This window comes from Notamacropus eugenii, chromosome 2, assembly GCF_028372415.1.
Source record: "Notamacropus eugenii isolate mMacEug1 chromosome 2, mMacEug1.pri_v2, whole genome shotgun sequence".
Classification (NCBI taxonomy): domain Eukaryota; kingdom Metazoa; phylum Chordata; class Mammalia; order Diprotodontia; family Macropodidae; genus Notamacropus; species Notamacropus eugenii.
Genome location: NC_092873.1, coordinates 11,667,521 through 11,687,439, shown reverse-complemented (window position 1 = coordinate 11,687,439; position 19,919 = coordinate 11,667,521). Strand labels below are relative to the sequence as shown.

At 37.6% G+C, this 19,919-nt stretch overlaps 2 protein-coding genes and 1 pseudogene across 2 annotated transcripts in view; 2 read left to right on the top strand and 1 right to left on the bottom strand.

Annotated features, from left to right (window-relative positions):
- The window catches only part of LOC140522509 (vomeronasal type-2 receptor 26-like), a 132,028-nt gene extending 126,935 nt beyond the window's left edge, over nt 1-5,093 (top strand). Inside the window, 1 exon segment of the mRNA XM_072637928.1 lies at nt 4,189-5,093. Within this exon segment, the coding sequence (XP_072494029.1) occupies nt 4,189-5,093 (905 nt within the window).
- A 3,479-nt stretch (nt 5,094-8,572) lies between these two features.
- LOC140522508 (E3 ubiquitin-protein ligase TRIM11 pseudogene) lies at nt 8,573-10,971 on the bottom strand (annotated as a pseudogene).
- Nucleotides 10,972-11,451: 480 nt separating this feature from the next.
- Nucleotides 11,452-19,919, top strand: part of LOC140523412 (vomeronasal type-2 receptor 26-like) — a 34,597-nt gene continuing 26,129 nt past the window's right edge. The window contains 2 exon segments of the mRNA XM_072638295.1: nt 11,452-11,696; nt 17,507-17,798. Coding sequence (XP_072494396.1) covers nt 11,452-11,696; nt 17,507-17,798 — 537 coding nt within the window.

Sequence of the window (19,919 nt, the reverse complement as noted above, 5' to 3'; positions counted from 1 at the left end):
AGTCCCATGTGATACACCTTTCCTGTCAGCCTTCCAGGCTGCCTTGGGCTGGAAATCTCTTTTACTCTGTTGTTTTGTAGCTTCTGCTGCTCTAGAATTTGTTTAGTCATTTTTACAGGTATTTTATGGACTGTTGCAGAAGAGCTTCAACAGGTCATCCTTCTACTCTGCCACCTTGGCTCTGCCCCCCTAGCATCCAAATTCTTAAAGGAGAACCTAAGGGAGTTACAATAAGAAGTAGACTGCAAAACTATACCAAATCATAGAAACAAGTAATAATTCATTCAAGAGAAAGACAATAATGAGAAAATATACAAGAATTTATGGGAGGTTGTGAATATGGTTCTTAGGGGAAGTATATCTCTGAATGTTTACAAGAATAAAATAGAAAGAGAGGACATCAAAGAACTGAAAAAGGTAGAAAAAGAACACATTGAAAATGCTCAATTAAATACCAAATTAGAGATACAGAAAACCAAAGAAGAGATTAACACAATTGAAATTAAGGAAACTACTGAACTAATAAATAAAACTAAGAGCTGGTTTTATGAAAAAAATTAAATTAATAAACCTTTGGTCAATTTGATTTAAAAAAGAAAGTAAACCAAATTATCATTATCAGAAACAATAAGGGGGAATTCAATACCAATGTAGATATAAATTAAAAGATAGTTAGAAATCATTTTGCCCAACTGTATGTACATAAATTTGACAATCTTAGTGAAATGGATGAATAATTACAAAAATGTAAATTGCCCAGATTAAGAGAAGAGGAAACAAAATACTTAAATTACCCCATCTAAGAAAAAAACAAAACAAAACAAAAAACCTTGAACAAGCCATCAATGAACTCCCTAGTATCTTCTGGGCCAGATGAATTTACAAGAAAATTCCATGAAACACTTAAAGAACAATTAATTTCAATACTACATACAGTATTTGGTAAATTTAGTAAAGGAATCCTACCAATTTATTTTTGTGATACAAACATGATAGTAATCCCTAAATCAGGAAAAGCCAAGACAAAGCAAGAAAATTATAGACCAGTTTACCAATGAATAGGGATTCAAAATTTTAAAATAAATAATAGCAAAAAGATTACAGCAACTTATCATGAAAATAATACATTTTGATCAGGTAAAATTTATGCCAGGAGTGCAGGGCTTGTTCAATATTAGGAAAACTATTGGCATTATGGATCATATCAACAACAAATATAAGAGAAATCATATGATTATCTGTATAGATATAGGAAAAGCTTTTGATAAAATACAGCACCCATTCTTACTGAAAACACTGGCGAGTACAGGAATAAATGGAGTCTGCCTTGAAATAATAAATAGCACCTCTTTAAAATCATCAGCTAGCATTATATGTAATGGGGGGAAAGTACATACATTTCCAATAAGACTATCGGTGAAACAGGGATATACTTAGGATTAGCAATAAGAGAAGAAGAATAAATTAAAGGAATTAGAAAAGACAAAGAAGAAATTAAGTTATTGTTCTTTGCAGATGATATGATATATTTAGAGAATCCTAGAGAATCAAGAAGAAAATTACTTGAATTAATAAAAAACTTTAAGAAAGTTACAGGATATAAAATAAACCATAAGGTAAAATAAATTGTCAGCATTCCTATATATTATTTTTTAAAAGTCCCAACACCTAGAGACAGAAAGAGAAATTTCATTTAAATTTACTGTAGTCATAAAATATTTGAGTGTCTACCTGCCAATATACATCCAGGAAGCATTTGAATGATATTATAAAACACTTTTCACACAAATAAAGTCAGATCTAAATGATTTAAATGTAATATGTTAAATATAGTATGATAAAAATATCACTTGCTCATGGGTAGATAAACCTAATATAATAAAAATGACAATTCTACCCAAATTAATTTATTTATTCAGTGTCATATAAAATTACCAAAAAAGTATTTTCTAGAGCTAGGAAAAATAGTATCGAAATTCATCTGAAAGAACAAAAGGTCCAGAATATCAAGGGAACTAGTGAAAATAAATGCTAGGGAATATGGCTTACTCATACCTAATCTTAAATTGTAACATATAATAGCAATCATCAAAACTACTTGGCATTCGTTAAGAAATAGAGGGGTAGATCACAATAGGTTAGGTACACATGACACAGTAGTCAATCATTATAGCAATATTCTGTTTGATAAACTCAAGCCCCTAGCTTCTGGGATAAGTACTCACTATTTGACAAAAACTGCTGGGAAAACTAGAAAATTTTATGATCAAAACTGGGTGTAGGCCAATGTCTGACACTGTTTACCAAAATAGAGTCAACATGGGAGCACAGTTTATGTACAAAGTCTGATACTTTAAACCAGTTAGGGAAGCAAGGAATAGTTTATCTCTTATGGAGAAATGGAGGAATTTATGACCAAACATGAGACAGAAAAAATTACTAAATGCAAAATGGATAATTTTGATTTCATTAAATGGAAAAGGTTTTGCATAAACAAAGTCAATACAACAAAGATTAGAAGGGAAGAAGAAAACAGATAATTTTTACAGCTAGTATTTATAATAAATAATAAAATAAATTTATAATTTATAAATGACTGATTTCTAAAATTTATAGAGAATCAAGTCAAATTTACAAGAATATGAGTCATTTCCCAATTTATAAATGGTCAAAGGATATGAACAGGTAGTTTTCAGAGGAAGAAATTCAAATTACGTATATTTTTATGAAAAAATGCTCTGAATAGAGAGCTACACATCAAAATAGCTTTGAGGTACCACCTTGCATCTATCAGATTACATAACATGACAATCAGGAAAATGATAAATGTTGAAGAAGATGTTGGAAAGTTGGAACACTAATTCATTATTTGTGGAGCTTTGAGCTAATCCAACCATTCTAGTGAGCAATTTGGAACTATGCCCAAAGGACTATAAAAATGTGCATACCCTTTGACCCAGCAATATCAACTTTAGGGCTATATCCCAAAGAGATAATAAAAATGGGAAAATGTTCCACATGTGCAAAAATACTTACAGCATATCTTTTTGTGGTTGCCAAAAACTGGAGATTAAGGGGATGCCCATCAATTGTGGAAGGGCTGAAAAAGTTGTGGTATATAAATGTAATGCAATGCTATTTTGCTAGAAGAAAAGATTGACAAGAGAACTTAAAAAACAAAACCTGGGAGGACTTATATAAACTGATGCTGAGCAGAATGAGCAGAACCAGGAGAATATTATACATAGTAACAGCCACAGTGTGCAAGGATGGTTTCAGCCCTTCACAGCAATGGAATTAGCCCTTCATAGCAATGAAAGCACCAAAAACATTCCCAAAGGACTCTTGAAGCAAAATGCCATTCACATTCATAGAAAGAACTGTGGAATCAAAATGCAGCAGGAAGCAGATTACTTTCTCTTGTGTTTTGGTTTGGTTTGGTTTTTGTCATGGTTTCTCTCATTAGTTTTAATTCTTCCATGCAATATGAAAAATGTGAAAATGTGTCTAATAAGAATGTAAGCGTAGAACTCATGTGTGATTGCATACCATCTCAGGGAGGGACAGAGGAGGAAGGGGGAGAAAATTTGAAACTTATGGAAGTGATTGTTGAAAACTGAAATCAAATACATTAATTATCTTTTTAAAATCACAATTGTTGTGAAAATTATTTTAATTAAAAGTATTTGATTTGAACAAACAGAATCATATACTATAAAAACCCAGATTTTTAGTTATGTTCTTACCTTAAAATAAACACATTAAAAAAATTTTTCCATTTAATTCTTTTTAAATTCATGGCCTTCATGCATTAAAGAAAAGAGAATTAAGGGTTTCATTGTGTCATTTCTATTCTGAAAATATAAGATTATCCATAATGTGACACTTTAGGACTTCATTTTAGTTGTTTTAATATTCAAATGGATAATAATTTAAATTTTTTTTGTAAACATATGATAGGCAATTGATATTACCACTATCTTATTTATCCATATTTAAAGATATGAAGATACTGAAATATGTGTTTCTCTTCTTCAGTCTGTTAAAATCTTGTCCTTGTGACTTAGGAGGAGTACAAAAAGAGGCTGAGATCAATGTATAATTACTAAAACTGTGCTTTATTAGGGGTAGAAAACTGTGATCTATGTAAGCTATGGTTAGATTCCTCTTTGTTATTGTTGTATGCAGATGCAAAACAGTGTCTGCAGTGCCCTGAAGATGAATACCCAAGCAGGGAGAGAGATCAATGCCTCCCAAAGACTATGACCTTCCTGGCCTGTGAAGATCCTCTCGGAATGACTTTGGCTAGTGCTGCTCTTGGCTTCTCCTTGCTCACTGTTCTGGTCCTTGGAGTCTTTGTGAAGAACAGAGACACCCCCATAGTCAGAGCCAATAACTGCAGCCTCAGCTACACTCTTCTTGTCTCCCTCAGCCTCTGCTTCCTCTGTTCCCTGCTCTTCCTTGGCCGTCCTAACACCACCACTTGTCTCCTGCGACAAATCACATTTGCCATTGTGTTTATAGTGGCCATTGCCTCCGTTTTAGCTAAAACCATCACTGTGGTTCTGGCCTTCAAGGCCACAAGGCCAGGGAGCAGGCTCAGGAGGTGGATGGGCTCCACAGCATCTTATTCCCTCATTTCCATCTGTACTCTAATCCAAATGTGTCTCTGTGGCATATGGCTTGGGACCTATCCCCCATTCCTGGAGATGGACATATACTCTGAGCCTGCCTTCGTTGTCATCCAGTGTAATGAGGGCTCCATTCTTACCTTCTACTGTGTCCTGGGCTACATGGCCTTGCTGGCCTTGGGGAGCTTCACCATGGCTTTTCTGGCCAGGAATCTGCCAGATACTTTCAATTAAGCCAAGTTCCTTACCTTCAGCATGCTTGTGTTCTTCAGTGTCTGGATAGCCTTTTTGCCCACATCTCAGAGCACCAAGGGCAAGGCCATGGTGGCTGTGGAAGTCTTTTCCATCTTGACCTGCAGTGCTGGGATTCTCATTTGCATCTTTGCTCCTAAGTGCTATGTGATCCTTCTGAGGTCAGACAGAAATACCAAGGAGAGACTGAAAAATAAAGCGAAGCCCTGAGAAACCAGATCTCAAGTTCATCTTCATCAATCACAATGAAGTAGTTATTTGACTCCTATAATCCTATAGATCAAACGGTATACAGAGTTTGTTTGCCCTTTGAGCATAGTTCCAAATTGCTCTCCGGAGTGCTTGGATTAGTTTATAATTCCACCAAAAGTGCATTAGTGTCCCAATTTTCTGATATCCTCTCCAACATTTATCATTTACCTTTTTTGTTATATTAGCCATTCTGGTAGGTGTGAAGTGGTGTCTCAGATTTGTTTTAATTTGCATTTTTCTAATCAAAAGTGTTTTAGAGCACTTCTTCATATGCCTATGGCTTTGATTTCCTCATCTGAAAACTGGTTATTCATATCCTTTTTCTATTCATCAATTGGGTATTGGTTTGTGTTCTTATAAATTTGAGAAACAAGGTCTTCATCAGAGACACTGGATGTAAAGCTTGTTTCCAGGCTTTCTGCTTTCCTTCTTGTCTTGGGTGGATTGATTTTGTTTTCAGGACAGCTTTGTGTTTTAATATAATCAAAATGATGTATTTTAGTTTATAATGCCTGTAACTCACTTAAATTCTCCTTTAAGACTTTTGATGCTATACCATTTGGTTCATATATGTTTACTATTTATAGTGCTCCATTGTCTATGGCAGGTGTAGTTTCTTTTCTCATTCCTTTTAATTAGGTCTATTTTTTTTGCTTTTTCTTTGTCTGAGATCAAGATTTCTATCCTTATTTTCTTTATTTCAGCTGAAATATAACTGATTCCCCTCACCTTTACTCTGTGTGTGTCTCTTTGCTTCAAGTGTGTTTCTTGGAAACAACATACTGTAAGATTCTGATTTTTGCTCCCCTCTGGTATCCACTCCTGTTTTTTGGATCAGACTGCTTTGACCCTTGTTGACTGTATCACTAAGCACCCCAACATACATGGAGGGGCCTGCTATCACAGATTTTTAGATCTGCATCCATAAAAGGAGAGGCAACTTTTGAGGAGTTGACAATCACTTTAATCAAACACATGTATCATTCCTTTAACCAAGTACATATATCATTCACTTCCTTTAACCAAATACATATGCCGTTCACCTAGTTCAGAGGAGTCAGCACACTGAACTTCAAAGAAAATACAGAGAAATCAAAGATCAATAGACATGGTTTCCTCTGCCTGACCATAATCAATACATACATCACAATTCAACTGACAGATTCAACTGTCTGACTATAGTTTCCAGAGAGGGAAGCACCAAAATCTTGGTTTTCGAAGTGGAGATAGAGGGTGGGGGTGGGAAACCTTAGTGGCTTCCCAACATCAGTGAGCCCCAAAATAAAACTACACCTCAGAGTCTTTCTACACTTTTTAGAGCCAGAGGGCATCACATCCCTTGAGAACCAGTGCCTCATTAACAAAAAGTGTGTACCTTCCTACAAATCTTTCTGCATCTGCAAGGCAATATTAACAGCACTGGTGGTGACTATGACTATGCCAAAGTAGTTCTCAATTGCCAATTATAAAAGACTCTCCATATAGAAGGCAGAACAAAAATATTTATTTAAACAACAGAAAGCCAAATCCTAGAACTAGAAAGCAAAATCCATCATGATGGCCAACAAGCTAATAAACATGATCACAGTAGGGGGCAAAGCTATTCTCAAAATTCCTCTCCCTCAACCAGGGTCCTCTCACTATCAGCTGTCATAAACCTGAGCCTTTCTGCATCATTTCATCTGTGTTCTTTCCCCTTTGACCCGAGTCTCCTCACTCACTTCCTCCCAGTTCCACTTCACCCTTCCTGTTCTGTCTGTTCAGCAAGCACCTCCTACCACATGTGACTTAGGCTTCCAGATGATTTAAGTAGATCATATGGCCTATTAATTAATGAGAAAAATCTTTCCATTTAAGTTACTATTACACTTCCCAGGCCTGACAATGGGTGGGAAAGACCCTCTTTAATCACATTATTCAGTGGCACGTTTAGTAAAACAAAAGCAACAAAAGATTCGACTTTGCTTGGTCTTACAATGACCCCATTGTCATGTAAATTTTATTTCCTTTTATTAGTCTTTAATGTACCAAATCAGTTCTTCAAAGAGTGTCCCTTTTATTACAAGTCAGAGTTTGGTGACCAAGTCTGTGTTCAACCTAGGCGTGATTTGGGGGACTTCTATCTTAGCATGTCTTTTTAAATTGCAGAAGAATTCTCCTGTCTTTAGCCATGGTGGAGTCCAAAGCACACTGTTATTATTTAGATAACCTTGATCAAATCCCAGCTCTGACATTAACTAGCTTAATACCTTAAGCAAGTCTGAGATAGAATCCTTACTTTTTACCCTGCCTACAAGGTTGTGAAAAGCAAATGCAACAATACATGTAATACATGTAGGTGGCATAGTAGATAGAATACTGGGCCAAAAGTCAGAATACCTGAGTTCATATGCAGTCTTATTAGCTGCCTTAGTATCCTCAACTGTAAAATGGGGATAAAAACACCAACCTCATAAGACTGCTATGAGGTTCAAAAGAGATAACAGTAAAATGCTTAGTACAGTGCCTGCCCCATAGTGGCCCTATATAAATGCTTATTCACCATATAAATGTCTTTTATATTTGAAGATCCCCTTGGCCTGCCTATCTTTGTTATTCAGGATGAATGACTTCTAAAACAGAAAGTACCCTTTGAAATCATCTAATGCTTCTGTCTTACATGTGAGTAACCTGAGGACCAGAGAGGTTAAATGACTTGCCAGAGAGATAACTCATTTATATTAAAACTGGGTTTGGAAGAGCTGACACCTAATTTATGTTGGTATATAACTTAGATGCCTTGGCTTTTCACCACAGGCATCTCGTTTGGTAAAATCATGGATACCCTGCATTTCTGTAGCAGCACTGGGACCAAAAGACATTTCCATAGCCTAGGCCTCAATCATTCTGATGCTCACCCTAAAACCTTCAAGATTTCACTGCATCTAAAGATAATTTTTGACACGGTGTGAAAATTAGAACATTACAAAGGCACTGAGGATCTCAAACATTACCTGGTCTAAGAGGTTCATCACAAAACACAGAGATGGAATTATTAGTCCCACAGTTACACAACTACCTTGTAGAAAAGTCAGAATTAGAATTCTGATTGCATAACTCAGCTCAAAAATCTTTCCCTCATACAACTTGGGACATTGTTGGGGAAAATCAATGATTTGGGTGGAGTACATACAGATTTGGAAAGCATCATGTTTTAGCACTAAACTATTTATCCCAGTGGCACAGAGTCCATATACACGAGCTTAAAATAAACAAACAAAAAGAATTTCATTCTTTGTTGTCTTCACATCCTTTTGGATTTCTGAGACAAATGGAAAGGACTAGCCCTGGGATTGTAAGGTGCCTGGGCAACTTAAGAATTTCTCATCACAAAGGATGGGTTGAGGCAAAATGTCAGAGAAGTCAGGAGGCAGATATTCCCTAGCTTCTCACATTACTCAGAACGTGGTCATAAGGATTGGGCTAGAGGATAAGGATGAGAGCAGGAGTCTAAATGTCCCAGAGAAGGTTATCTGGGAGAACATGAATAAAAGGGATTCATCAGTTACACTATAAAATGAGATATGTCTAGCTTCATCATCAGAAAAATCCCCACTCCCCAGTCTGACCAACATAACAGTAATAGTGTCTAAAGAATACCAGGATCCAGAATCTATTGCCAATATACAGTCACCCTGCCTCCTTACTGCTAACATTTTCTTTACAATCTCCCAGAACCCAAGCAACCATTTCCTTAATCTCCACCTCTTGAACATGTCTCCCAGAAATAAAGCTTTCATAACCAAGCATGCAAGGACAAGGATCAAATCTCTTCTGGTTGTCAGGCCATGCTTGCTGTATGTCTTACTCCCCATGTCCCACCCACAACCCCAACCCTATCTCATACTTCTCTTCAGAGAAGACCAGTTGAGGATTTGCTATATCTAGATCCAGAGCCACATCTCCTCTGAATCTCTCTCAGCATCTCTACCAGCCACAGACCTCAGCTCCTTAGAAACAACCTCTGGCAGCTGTACCTTCCCATCCTGCCTCCTTTGCAGTCTATCTCTGACATCCTGCAATAAGCCCAAGGCAGGACGCTGGCATCTTCCCTCTCAATGTGTGATCAGCTTTTCTAAAGAATGGCTCTGCTAAATCAGTTTGACTTTGTTCTCCCTGGGCTTTGGCAGTCTCACTCTCTTCTCCAGCTTCTGTAGGAGCCTTTGCTCCTCCTCAGCCAGCAAGCCTTGAGGCTTATCAAATTTAGCTATAACATTCCATTTCTGGCTCTTCACCATTTTCAGCCAAATGATAGAGGTCTCTTCTCCTTGGATCTGAAACTACAAAGTTTCTGCCATTTGCTTCCTCACGTGTTCTAGCAATTTCTCCAACTTTACCTTGTAATCCTCTGAGGCAGCACTTCTTAAACAGTGGGTTGGGATCCCATATGGGGTCACAACTGACTGTGTGAGTCTCTCAAAATTTGACAACAGTAAAAGTTTTCTGAAAGGTCAAAGGCTAAAAATTAATTCAAAATCAAAGAGGTAATGAATCTGAGGTGTTTCTGGGAGTGCTTGCCTATGTTGCACCACACAGCTTTGCTTGTGAATGCAATATCATAGAACTCCATCAGAAACACTTTGGCTCAGAGTCAATACATTGCATATTATGAACTGCAATGTTTTCACTGTACATATTAAGTCCTTAAGTCAACCTTGGCTTGGGATTAGGATAGAATTTCTGAAATGGCCCTAAACATACTTCTGCCATTTTCTACTATGTATTTACGGGCAGCAGAGTTTTCAGCATTAATGATTATAAAATCAAGATCAACTGAAAAAGATTGAAGATGCTATGCCCTGCAGTATCAAGTATTCTGCCAAGTTAATTCTTGGTCAAAATAAACAAGCACATTCATCTCATTAGTATGCAAATTTGCTTTTGTCTTTAATAGATAGCAAAGTTATATGTATGACAAAGAAATTTTTAAGAATAAATTCCTTAGGCAGGGGTGGAGCCAAGATGGCAGAGTAGAAGGATTGACCTGCTCTAGCTCTATCCCCATAGCCCATAACATACTTGGAAAAATGACTCTAAAGAAATTCTGGAGCAGCAGAAGCTACAAAATGAGAGGGTGAAAGAGATTTCCAGCCTAAGACAACCTGGAAGGCTGACAGGAAGAGTCTATCTCACTGGGCTCAGAGTGGAGCGCAGCTCAGAGTTAGCTGTGCTGCAAGGCACAGACAGGACTGCAGCTAGCATCAGAGTGTAAAAGCACCATTAGCAGCTTCGGTTCCCAGATTTCTCAACCCACAAACACCAAAGACAGCTTCAAAGGTCAGTGAAAAAGCTCTTTAACCTGGATGAAAATGAAGCCAGTAGTTCTGGTCATTCATCTCAGGTGTCACAGACTTTGAGCTACTACAATCCTTCTCAATTGCCTGTAGGAGGTAGTTGTCCTACTCAGACAATGCTTTCCAAACAGGCAGACTTTCCAGGAATGTGATTTATCAAGGGAAAAACATTATTCAGAATTCTATTGCTATTATTGTTATTCATTCAATCAAGAGTGGTTTAGTGTGTACTTCTATTGGCCTAAGTGATGTGAATAATTCTATCATGGCTAAAAAAAATGTAAAATTCATCTCAATCTGGGACCTTGTGGGCCTAGGCCTCATCACTATCATTCACACTTTCTACACTTGTCATGTCACATGGTCCTCTGACTGATACAACATAGTCTCATTTTGAGTCACTGCAGAGATCTACCTTGGGAGGAATGTAAGTAATACTCTAGAAGACCCATGAAACCAAGTTGAGAGATATCAGAGGGTCCTGTGGACATCTCAGAACCCATGGAAACTGTGAAGGCTCCAAGGACTCAAGACAGGGAAGGAGATCCCCAAACCTTTTTTTTTATGCTTAAGTTTTTGAAGTTCCCAAGATGAAGGAAGCAGATGTAAAGTTTCTGGGCAAGACAGTCCTCAGAGACCTTCAATCTCAGATTCTGATCAAAATATTGTTTGACTTGAACCCACAAGTCACTAAGAAGCCTCTCCTTTCCTAATCCATCCACAGGGAACAAAGAGAATAATATCCAGGGGGCAAAAATATCCCATAAGTATTCCCTCATCTTTCTAGCTTTTGCCTTTGTCCTGAGGCCTGCTTCCTGTCTCACATTCTGCTTGTCAATGTGAGAGGGAGTGTTAAAGTCTGAGCATCCATTAGAAAAGAAAAGCGTTTGGCAACAGAGGTCACTGCAGTTAAATGAATGATAACTCCCAGTCACCTTAGAATTCTTTACTTCCTGGCTCTTTAGAGACTTGGGATAATGGCTATGGGCCTGGGGAAACTGGGGCTCTTCTTCTCTAGGTTATTTGTGGTCCTAGTTTTACAGTTTTCTCATTTGGAATACCACACGGAGAAGAGTCCTTGTCACATAGAAAGAGCTTACAGTCCCACATACAGAAAAGAAGGGGACCTTGTCATAGGGGGCTTCTTCTCCTTGTATCTGAAGTTAGCACAGCTAAATGACAAATTTTTCTTCCAAACTCCTCCCGTCTGGACTGCTCCAAACCCACAGTAAGTGATTTTTATTTTTCTGATTGATGAAATAGTCATCCATATTTCTGACTGACTAGTTTGCTGGTAGAGTTGTGTTTTATTTAGCTTCAGAGAACTGTTTAAAGAAAAGACCTGAGTTTTACAATTTCTAGAAGCCTGGTGCTCAGAAAACTGATAAATGAAAGGATTTATTAATGTGCAGTACAGGAAGAAGAGAAATAGGGACTATCCATACACACCCTATATGTACTTTTAAACAGATGAAAAACTCACCCTGTACAAGGATGAGGGAGACACATTATGAAGGAAATACACTCAAAGTTGGGGTGCAGATCTATATTTGCTAAGAATGGGCTGATTGACAACTAGTTATTATGGGAGCAAATATTCCTTATCAGACCCATATGTGAGGAAGAAGTTCTGTAGGTAACTTCACTGCTAAGCTTGGGTAAAGTTTGGGTGGCAGCAGTTTCTGTATTCTTATACCACAAACTGGAGGGATGGATCTAAAGTTAACTGTTGTAGGCAGCAGAAAAGAGAATGAATTCAGAATACTCCAGACAGTCCAGAGTTTCATCCAACACAAAACATGAAGTTTTAACTGCCTGACAAATTTACTTGGGAAAAACATTAAATGCCTATCTTTGCTCATAAATCTTGATGGACTTCAGAACCACTTGACCTAAGTTCTCCATCTTAAAGTTCTAGCATTATAACATTAAAATATATCTAGAACATCAAATAATATTAAGTTTTCAATGACCACAAGTGTCATTTCTATCACACCATTGACAAGGTTCATTAGTTTCACTGAGTTTTTAATGCTCTTCTGTCGATATAAAATAAATTGTAGAGAAATTTCATTCAGATGAACAATCCGAACACCATGTGTAGGACATGAGCTAGAGATTTACAAATGAAAAGTGACCCTGGAATCAAGAGTCTTTTTTATTTGCCATCATGGCAATGTGAGATGATCATTTGTGCAAATCTTTCCACCTCTGAGTAATGACATTGCTCCTTTTGCAGGTTTTGAAACTCAGATTCAATACAATCCTTTCAATACTCATCATTATCCCCAATCCACTTACTCTATTTTCTTTATTTTCCTTTCCTATTATGTCTTTAAAATAGTTTAGAAATGTTAGTGGGGGATGATAGTGATTAGATTTGGTTTGGGAATCATCCTTAAGAGGTCATTACAATAAGATCAATGATAATATCATTGGACTCTCTACTAGAATGTCTCCTAATTGAGATATGTGAAACTTTCAGTATTTCTAGTTGCTCCTTATGTACCCAGTATGTGAAATTTTGCTAAGACCTGGGCATGAGAAGTTTCTGATCACTACTTGCCTTACTCTCATTTCATTCTTTTTTCATTTTTCATGGCTGATTATTCTTCCCTCAAAGTTCTCCTTCTCAGTCCTTCTTCTAATTAAATATTCTTACTTTTTCCTTTTATCCTGCCAGAATTTCTTCATCTTGTCTTTATTCTGATCATAAGTTTATTCTTTGAATGTAGAAGGTACTGCAGCAATCACATGAAGAAAGTGTATCTTAAAAGCATTAACTATTAGGATTCTCTTTCTTCTAAAGCCAAAAAAAAAATTATTACTCATCAACTTTTATATACACTGGGGAAAACCCCAGTGACTCCACCAAAGACTTAGTGAAGGACAAGAGTGCAGTTTATCAAATTTGCAGATGATGCAGATTTAGGAGGGATTTATAAATTCTGCCATAAGGAATGTAAGACACTACACAATCTTGGAAGGCTCAAGGATGGCACTGAATCAAGTAAGGAGAAAATTAATAGTAATAAATGCAATCTTCATTCTGCCTTCAAAATCAACAATATAAGAAGACCAGTATTGAGGGGTGTTTACTAACAAAAGAATTATTTGAGGGTTGTAGTGAAATACTCAGTGATTTAAAGAGAATTTTCTATTACAAAGAATATGATAGTCTCTCAGTACAAGACACTAGCCAGAACACATGAGGTTTATTTTGTTACTTTCTGGGCATAGCATTGTAGAAAAAAATGTAAAAATTTGGAGAGGAAATGGAAAATGGCAAGAAGTCTGGCAAAAATGAATGAGTGATTTGTAAAAGGAAATGGGAAACATGAAAACTATTATGATGGACCAAATTCTATTGATTTGGAAACCTCCCCAATGAAAAATTTAAATAAAATGTCAGGAGACCTCTATCATATATTTCATAGAGATTAATCTTTGTGATCTATTGTTTGAGGCTTCACAGTGCAGTAAGAACAGCATTTGAAAACATCAGTGTGTGTCTCCATATCATTCCTCTGCTTTAGGCCAAAGAATAACATTGGGTTTTCAATGTCTGTAAGCATAAATAAGAGCTCATCTGCTAAGTTCAGTCTCTCACCCATGCCTCAACACCCTTTGTAGGTTTACTGCACAACAGTCCCCTTCAAGTAATCTATACTGAATCCAACCTGATTTACTGCTGCATCTCATATCTGAAATCATGCCTCCATCAATGATATATTTGTAATACCAATGCTTGGAAGATGATTTCACATGTACTTGGACATTCAAAATTTTTTAAAGTTGCTGTTGGTACCACTTGCTAGAAGAAGTGTTTTCCTGAGTTTTCCTGTTACTGTAACCAAAATAGAGAAATTTTATTGCATTTATTTTTATGCATGTGTTGTGTATTTTGATTTTGTGTATGTAGGTGATTTACCATCAATTAAACAGAAGGTAGAAATGCATAGGATTTTATATTTTTTATTTTAATCCTTAGCACTTTGAACACATACTTATCAACACACACACGTATATGTACATATTCATACACATATACATATCTATACATATTTACAAACATGCCAATATATATATGTGTATATACACACATATACTCAAAATAAATGGATGAAAAACCCTGATGAATGAACTAATAATTGTCTTTCCCACTGTGGTTAAGTGACTTCCCAAACAGTCCCAATAACTTCCATTTGAGCCTTGCCAAACCCTACTTCCACATTACTCCCTGTATCTTCTTCAAATGCTACCCAGGTGTTATTAAGAAATTTAAGAAAGTTGTAATGTATTGAGAAATGGATCCACTACAAATTTGTATCATATCATCTCAGTTGGGCTCTCACTGCTACAAGACAATCATGTACTACTCCCCAATTGATTGCCTCTTCTTTCCACAGCAGCCATTCAAAACCTTCACTTGAATTGGGAAATTTTCAATATCACCTCACTCTCCATATTCTTCGCTGAGAATATTGCCCTAAATTATGCTGATAAAACACAAAACGTTAGTTTCATCTACTTTTTCCTTTTTTTTATATTCGCTGTCCTATTCACATAAATGCCCATTCTCTCTCCATTTAATCTAGTGTCTGATGAAAATATTCAGTCATTTGTACAATCATCATTTCTGCCAAACTACAATCTCTTATAGTTGTTCTCCATTGAACACTGAATGACTTCCTGTCAAGAATTGGTAACCTCTTTGATGGAGCATTGAAATGGTCTCCTACTGGTTCTTCTGCCACACATCTGTTCTGACATTTGCTAGTCTACCTAACGATGTTTAAGGGATTTTCATAAATTTCAACATTCAGCGTGGCACTTACCTATTTGTTAAATTTGAATTACTTTCTGGTACTTCTGTGGTCAAAGGTAATCTTCATAAGCATTTGACATCATTCTACGTGGGGCCATGCCTAAATATCTATATTTACTATCCTTCAATATCTTTTGTGACCTTTCTAATAAAGCCAAAGTGTGCACACCATTCTTCATGTTCCACACTCCATCTCTCATTTTTGTGCTTTTGGGAATACTGTCTCCCAGACCAGGAATGCAATATCTCCTTGCTTCCATGTCTCAGAATTCCTGATTTCATTTATATTTCAGCTTTTTTGACCTGAAGTCTTTTTTGCTCCCTCTGAGTCAAGTTAGTGACTTCTTCAAAGTCATATTTTATCACTATTGTCTCTAATTTAATACAGTGCTTGCTATGTGATCATGTTTTCTCTGCTGGCTAGAATGTAAACTCTTTGAGAATAGGTATTTTTTTTTCACTCTTGTCTCTACACCCCCATGACTTGCAAATGCCAGAACTCTACTAGGGGCCTCATAAATGCTTGTAAGCTGATTGAAATCACTTGTTAATCATTTCAGTCTCTGCTCATTGGAAACTGCAGGTACTGTCTTTCAGTTTGCTTCACTGTGACTTTGAGACCATTATTTCATTTCTCTTCTTCATTCTTCTTGTCCTCTCTGCCACCTTAGACACTGTTGATCACTCCTCCTCAGTGCTATCTTCTCTCTAGGTTTTAGGGAGCAGTTTTCCCCTCTCCTCCTTCTCCTTTTCTTACTGCTCATTCTCTGGCTCCTTTCATGGATCCTCTTCAGATCCCCCTCTCTAACTGCAAGTGTCCCTCACGTCCCATATCTCTAACCCACTCTACTAGTTCACTTGGTTATTTTATCAGTTCCCGTGATTTACATAGCGTCTCTCTGCTGAGGATTCTCAGATTTACCTATCCTGGCCCAAGTTCTCTGCTGACCTCACATCTCATATCAACAGTTGCCTTTTAGATTTCTTGAAGTAAATGTCCTGTAGGCAGTTCAAGTTTTGTATATCCCAAATGGAAATCAATCTCTTGCCCTTAAACTTTTTCCCTATTACTGTAGAGGACAACACCATCTTTCCATGTCCTCTGACTGGCACCCTTAGAGCAATCTTACATTCCCCTCTATCCCTCTCCCCACTTATCCAAACTGTTATCAAAGCCTGCCAATTTCAGCTTGGCAATGTCTCTTAAATATACAGCTGCCTGCCTGTTTGTCTGTCTGTCTCTTTCTCTGTTTCTCTTTCTCTCACTCTGTTTGTCTGTCTCTCTGCCTCTGTCAAACAGAGTTATGCATACTTGCTTTTCCATTGAGATGTGATCTCCTTGAGGACAGGACCTTCTTTTGCGGCTTCTTGTAACCTCATTGCTTACTATAATACCTGGCATATGGTGCTTAGCAAGTGTTGACTGGTTGATTTTCTGGTTCTCAGTTATTTGGTTTCGAACAGAGGAACATTGTTTCTTATCTGAATAAGACAAGAAGGTGACTGTAGGGTCAATAAAAAGGCCCTAAAATTCCAGATTTGGAGATACTTCCTCCTGTATTTCATGTACTTATTTCAGAAAGAGTGAGAAGAATACTTCACCTTGAATCTTTCAGAGTTACCCATTACATTTTCATGTATGTATTCCATTTTCACCTCAACATGTAATCTTAAAAATCATTAAACTATATGTAGAAATTACATTGATCAATATATTTATCTTTTCCTAGCTAATATGTTTTGCATGATGATGGGGCCATTCAAATATCTCTCAATTGCAAGTTCAGAATTAGAACTTGCACAAGATAGGAAATCTATATTTGCACAAGATAGAAAACCAGAGTGCCTTGTTTGCTCAGTTCCATTGCAAGACTGGACATATTCTAATGTCTAAAGCACATCATCATTTCGCTCCCCCCATCTTTCTCCCTCCTTACCTTCCTCCCCCTCTCTCCCTCCCTGCCTCTCTGTCTCTCTCTGTGTGTGTGTGTGTGTGTGTGTGTGTGTGTGTTCTTGAAAGGACCTTCGACAACGTTTAGTCCAAATCTCTCATTTTACTGATATGGACATTAGTGCTAATGGTGATGTGATGATTTGACCATTTAAGAAAGGAGTTCCTTACTCTTTGTCCAATACTCTACTATGACACCTTGCTTTTTCTGTCCATATGGAGTTTGTCTATTTTTTTATATTTTTTTATCTCACCTTAGGGCATTGCGCAAACATTACCAACATTTCCTTATTCTCCAATTTGCTGTGGATGAGATCAACAAGAATTCCCATTTGCTGCCGAACATCATCTTGGGTTACCAGTTGCTTAATAATTTCCATCATGACAGATAAGCTACAGAAAGCTCCTTGATATGGCTGTCGGGTAGCACTCCAACTATCCCTAACTATAGCTGTGGCACAGAATCCAATTCAGTGGCTGTCATTGGAGGGATGTCAGCAACGCTGTCCATGGCCATGGCCACCATTCTCAAACTTTATAAAATTCCACAGGTAAGGGAGTCCAATACTGTCATGCATTTTCATGTGATGTGTTCTTTGTATTTAAAACAGCCAATCCTTCATTATTTGCTCTCGTGCAGCATCAGTGAGTCAATAAACAATCATTAAGATGAACTAGCCATGGTCCTTGCCAAAGGAGAACAAAAAATTGGGAAACATTCCCTTCCATCAGGGAACTCACTCTGTCTTCTAGATGAGGTCATACTATAACGATTTAACTCTGATGGTTTAAACCAAGTAAATATCTGCCCAGCCCATGGTCACTATACTCCTATGTCACATTTTATACTTGTGTATGACCCTGAAGACTTTAGATGGAAGAAATATTTTTTCTGTTCCTCACCTCAGAAAATTCCCAGGGAATGGTCTCTCTCACTTCTCATTTTCCCTGAAAAGATGAATCACTGGTCCTTTTCTTTAGAAGTATGTGCTCACAAGCATCAATGAACTCTGTGTTTAGAGTGATCTTCCAGTTTGGGCTGAAAATTTGCCTCCTTCCTGAATCTGATCCTGATTTGTCCAATGTGTGATGTATCCCTTCAGAATATAAATAATTTATATATTCAACTCAACTTATTTCTAAGAAATTTTTATCATCTGAATGTAGAAAGCAATTGTTTCTGTTCTGAAACACTGAAGGTCTTCTCCTCACAGTTGTACTACTTTTAAACTAGATAAAGAGACCATTCTCTGCCTCATTTCTCACCTTAATCTCAATCACTTAATTGGTGTTTCCTCAGTCAAATAGAACTATTAAAAACCTTAGCTTAAAGAAGACCAAGGTCTCCCACTGCATCCAAGGTCATCTCCAGTGGTCCTGATCTTTCACCACTGGACCCAAATGACCCCAGGGGAGGAAATAAGACTGGTGACCTTTCATAGTCTTCCCTCATTTAAATCCAATTCACTTGTATGTGATAGAATCACCTCCCTGATGTCATGGTCCTCTTTTGTAAAAGTGTTATTTTCTTTAGGGTTTTTTTTTGGGGGGTGGGGGGTCTCCTTTAGGAAGCTGTTGACTTGCTTTTCATGATTATCTTTCATCATTTTCATTTTTCTTCCCTAGTTTTCCTCCACCTCTCTTGCTTGATTTTCAACATTTTTTTTGAGCTCTTCCATGGCGTGAGACCATTGCAAATTTATTTTGGAGGCTTTGGATGAAGAAGCTTTGACTTTGATGTTTTCCTCTAATGGTATGTTTTGTTCTTCCTCATCTGAAGGGATGGGGAAAATACCTCTTCATCAAGAAAATAACCTTCTATAGTCTTATTTTTTCCCTTTTTGGGGCATTTTTCCCAACCAGTTACTTGACTTTTGAGTCCTTTGTCAAGTGGAGGCTACACTTCAGGGACCTGTCAGTTCTCAGTTCCTCCAAGGTGGCACAATCCAGAGAGAGGAGTTTACTTCTCTCCTGGCCTGTGCCCTAGTCTGGGAACAAACAAAAAATTTTCTACCCAGAGTCTGTGAATAGGGTTCCCTTTCCCCAACTGCCTCTTGCTCCACCACACCAGTGCTTCTCCTCATCACTGGGCCACCACTTAGGGCTAAGATTCATATTAGCAGCTCAATTCACCCAGGTCTTTGGGCCCATGGCTCCAAAAATGGACGCTGTGCCACAGTGACTTCTGCTGCCCTGGGCCCGAGGCTAGAGCTGGACACTACTCCCTTCACCCAGGTGGAAGTTTCTCACTGACCTTTGAAGCTGCTTTTTGCATTTTGGGGGTGAGAAATCTTGGAACCACATGTGCTGCATGGGATTCTGCCTGCTCCAGTCCTGTCTCTGCTGTGCCATGTGGCCAAGGCTGGGCTGTGTTCTGCTCTGAGCCTGGTGCAACACTTGCCAGCCTTCCAGGGTGTCTTAGGCTGGGAATCTCTTTCACTCTGCCGTTTTGTGGCTTCTGCTGCTCTAGAATTTGTTTAGAGTCATATTTTGCAGGTATTTTATGGGCTTTGGAGGTAGAGCTAAGAGCAGGTCTGTCCTTCTACTCTGCACCAATGGATTTCTTTTTTTTAAAGCAAGTTAAGCAATCGTGTCTTTCAATATTTGTTTTACCCGCTGGTTCTAGGATATTAGGGCGATTTTCCTTGATAATTTCATGAAATATGATGTCT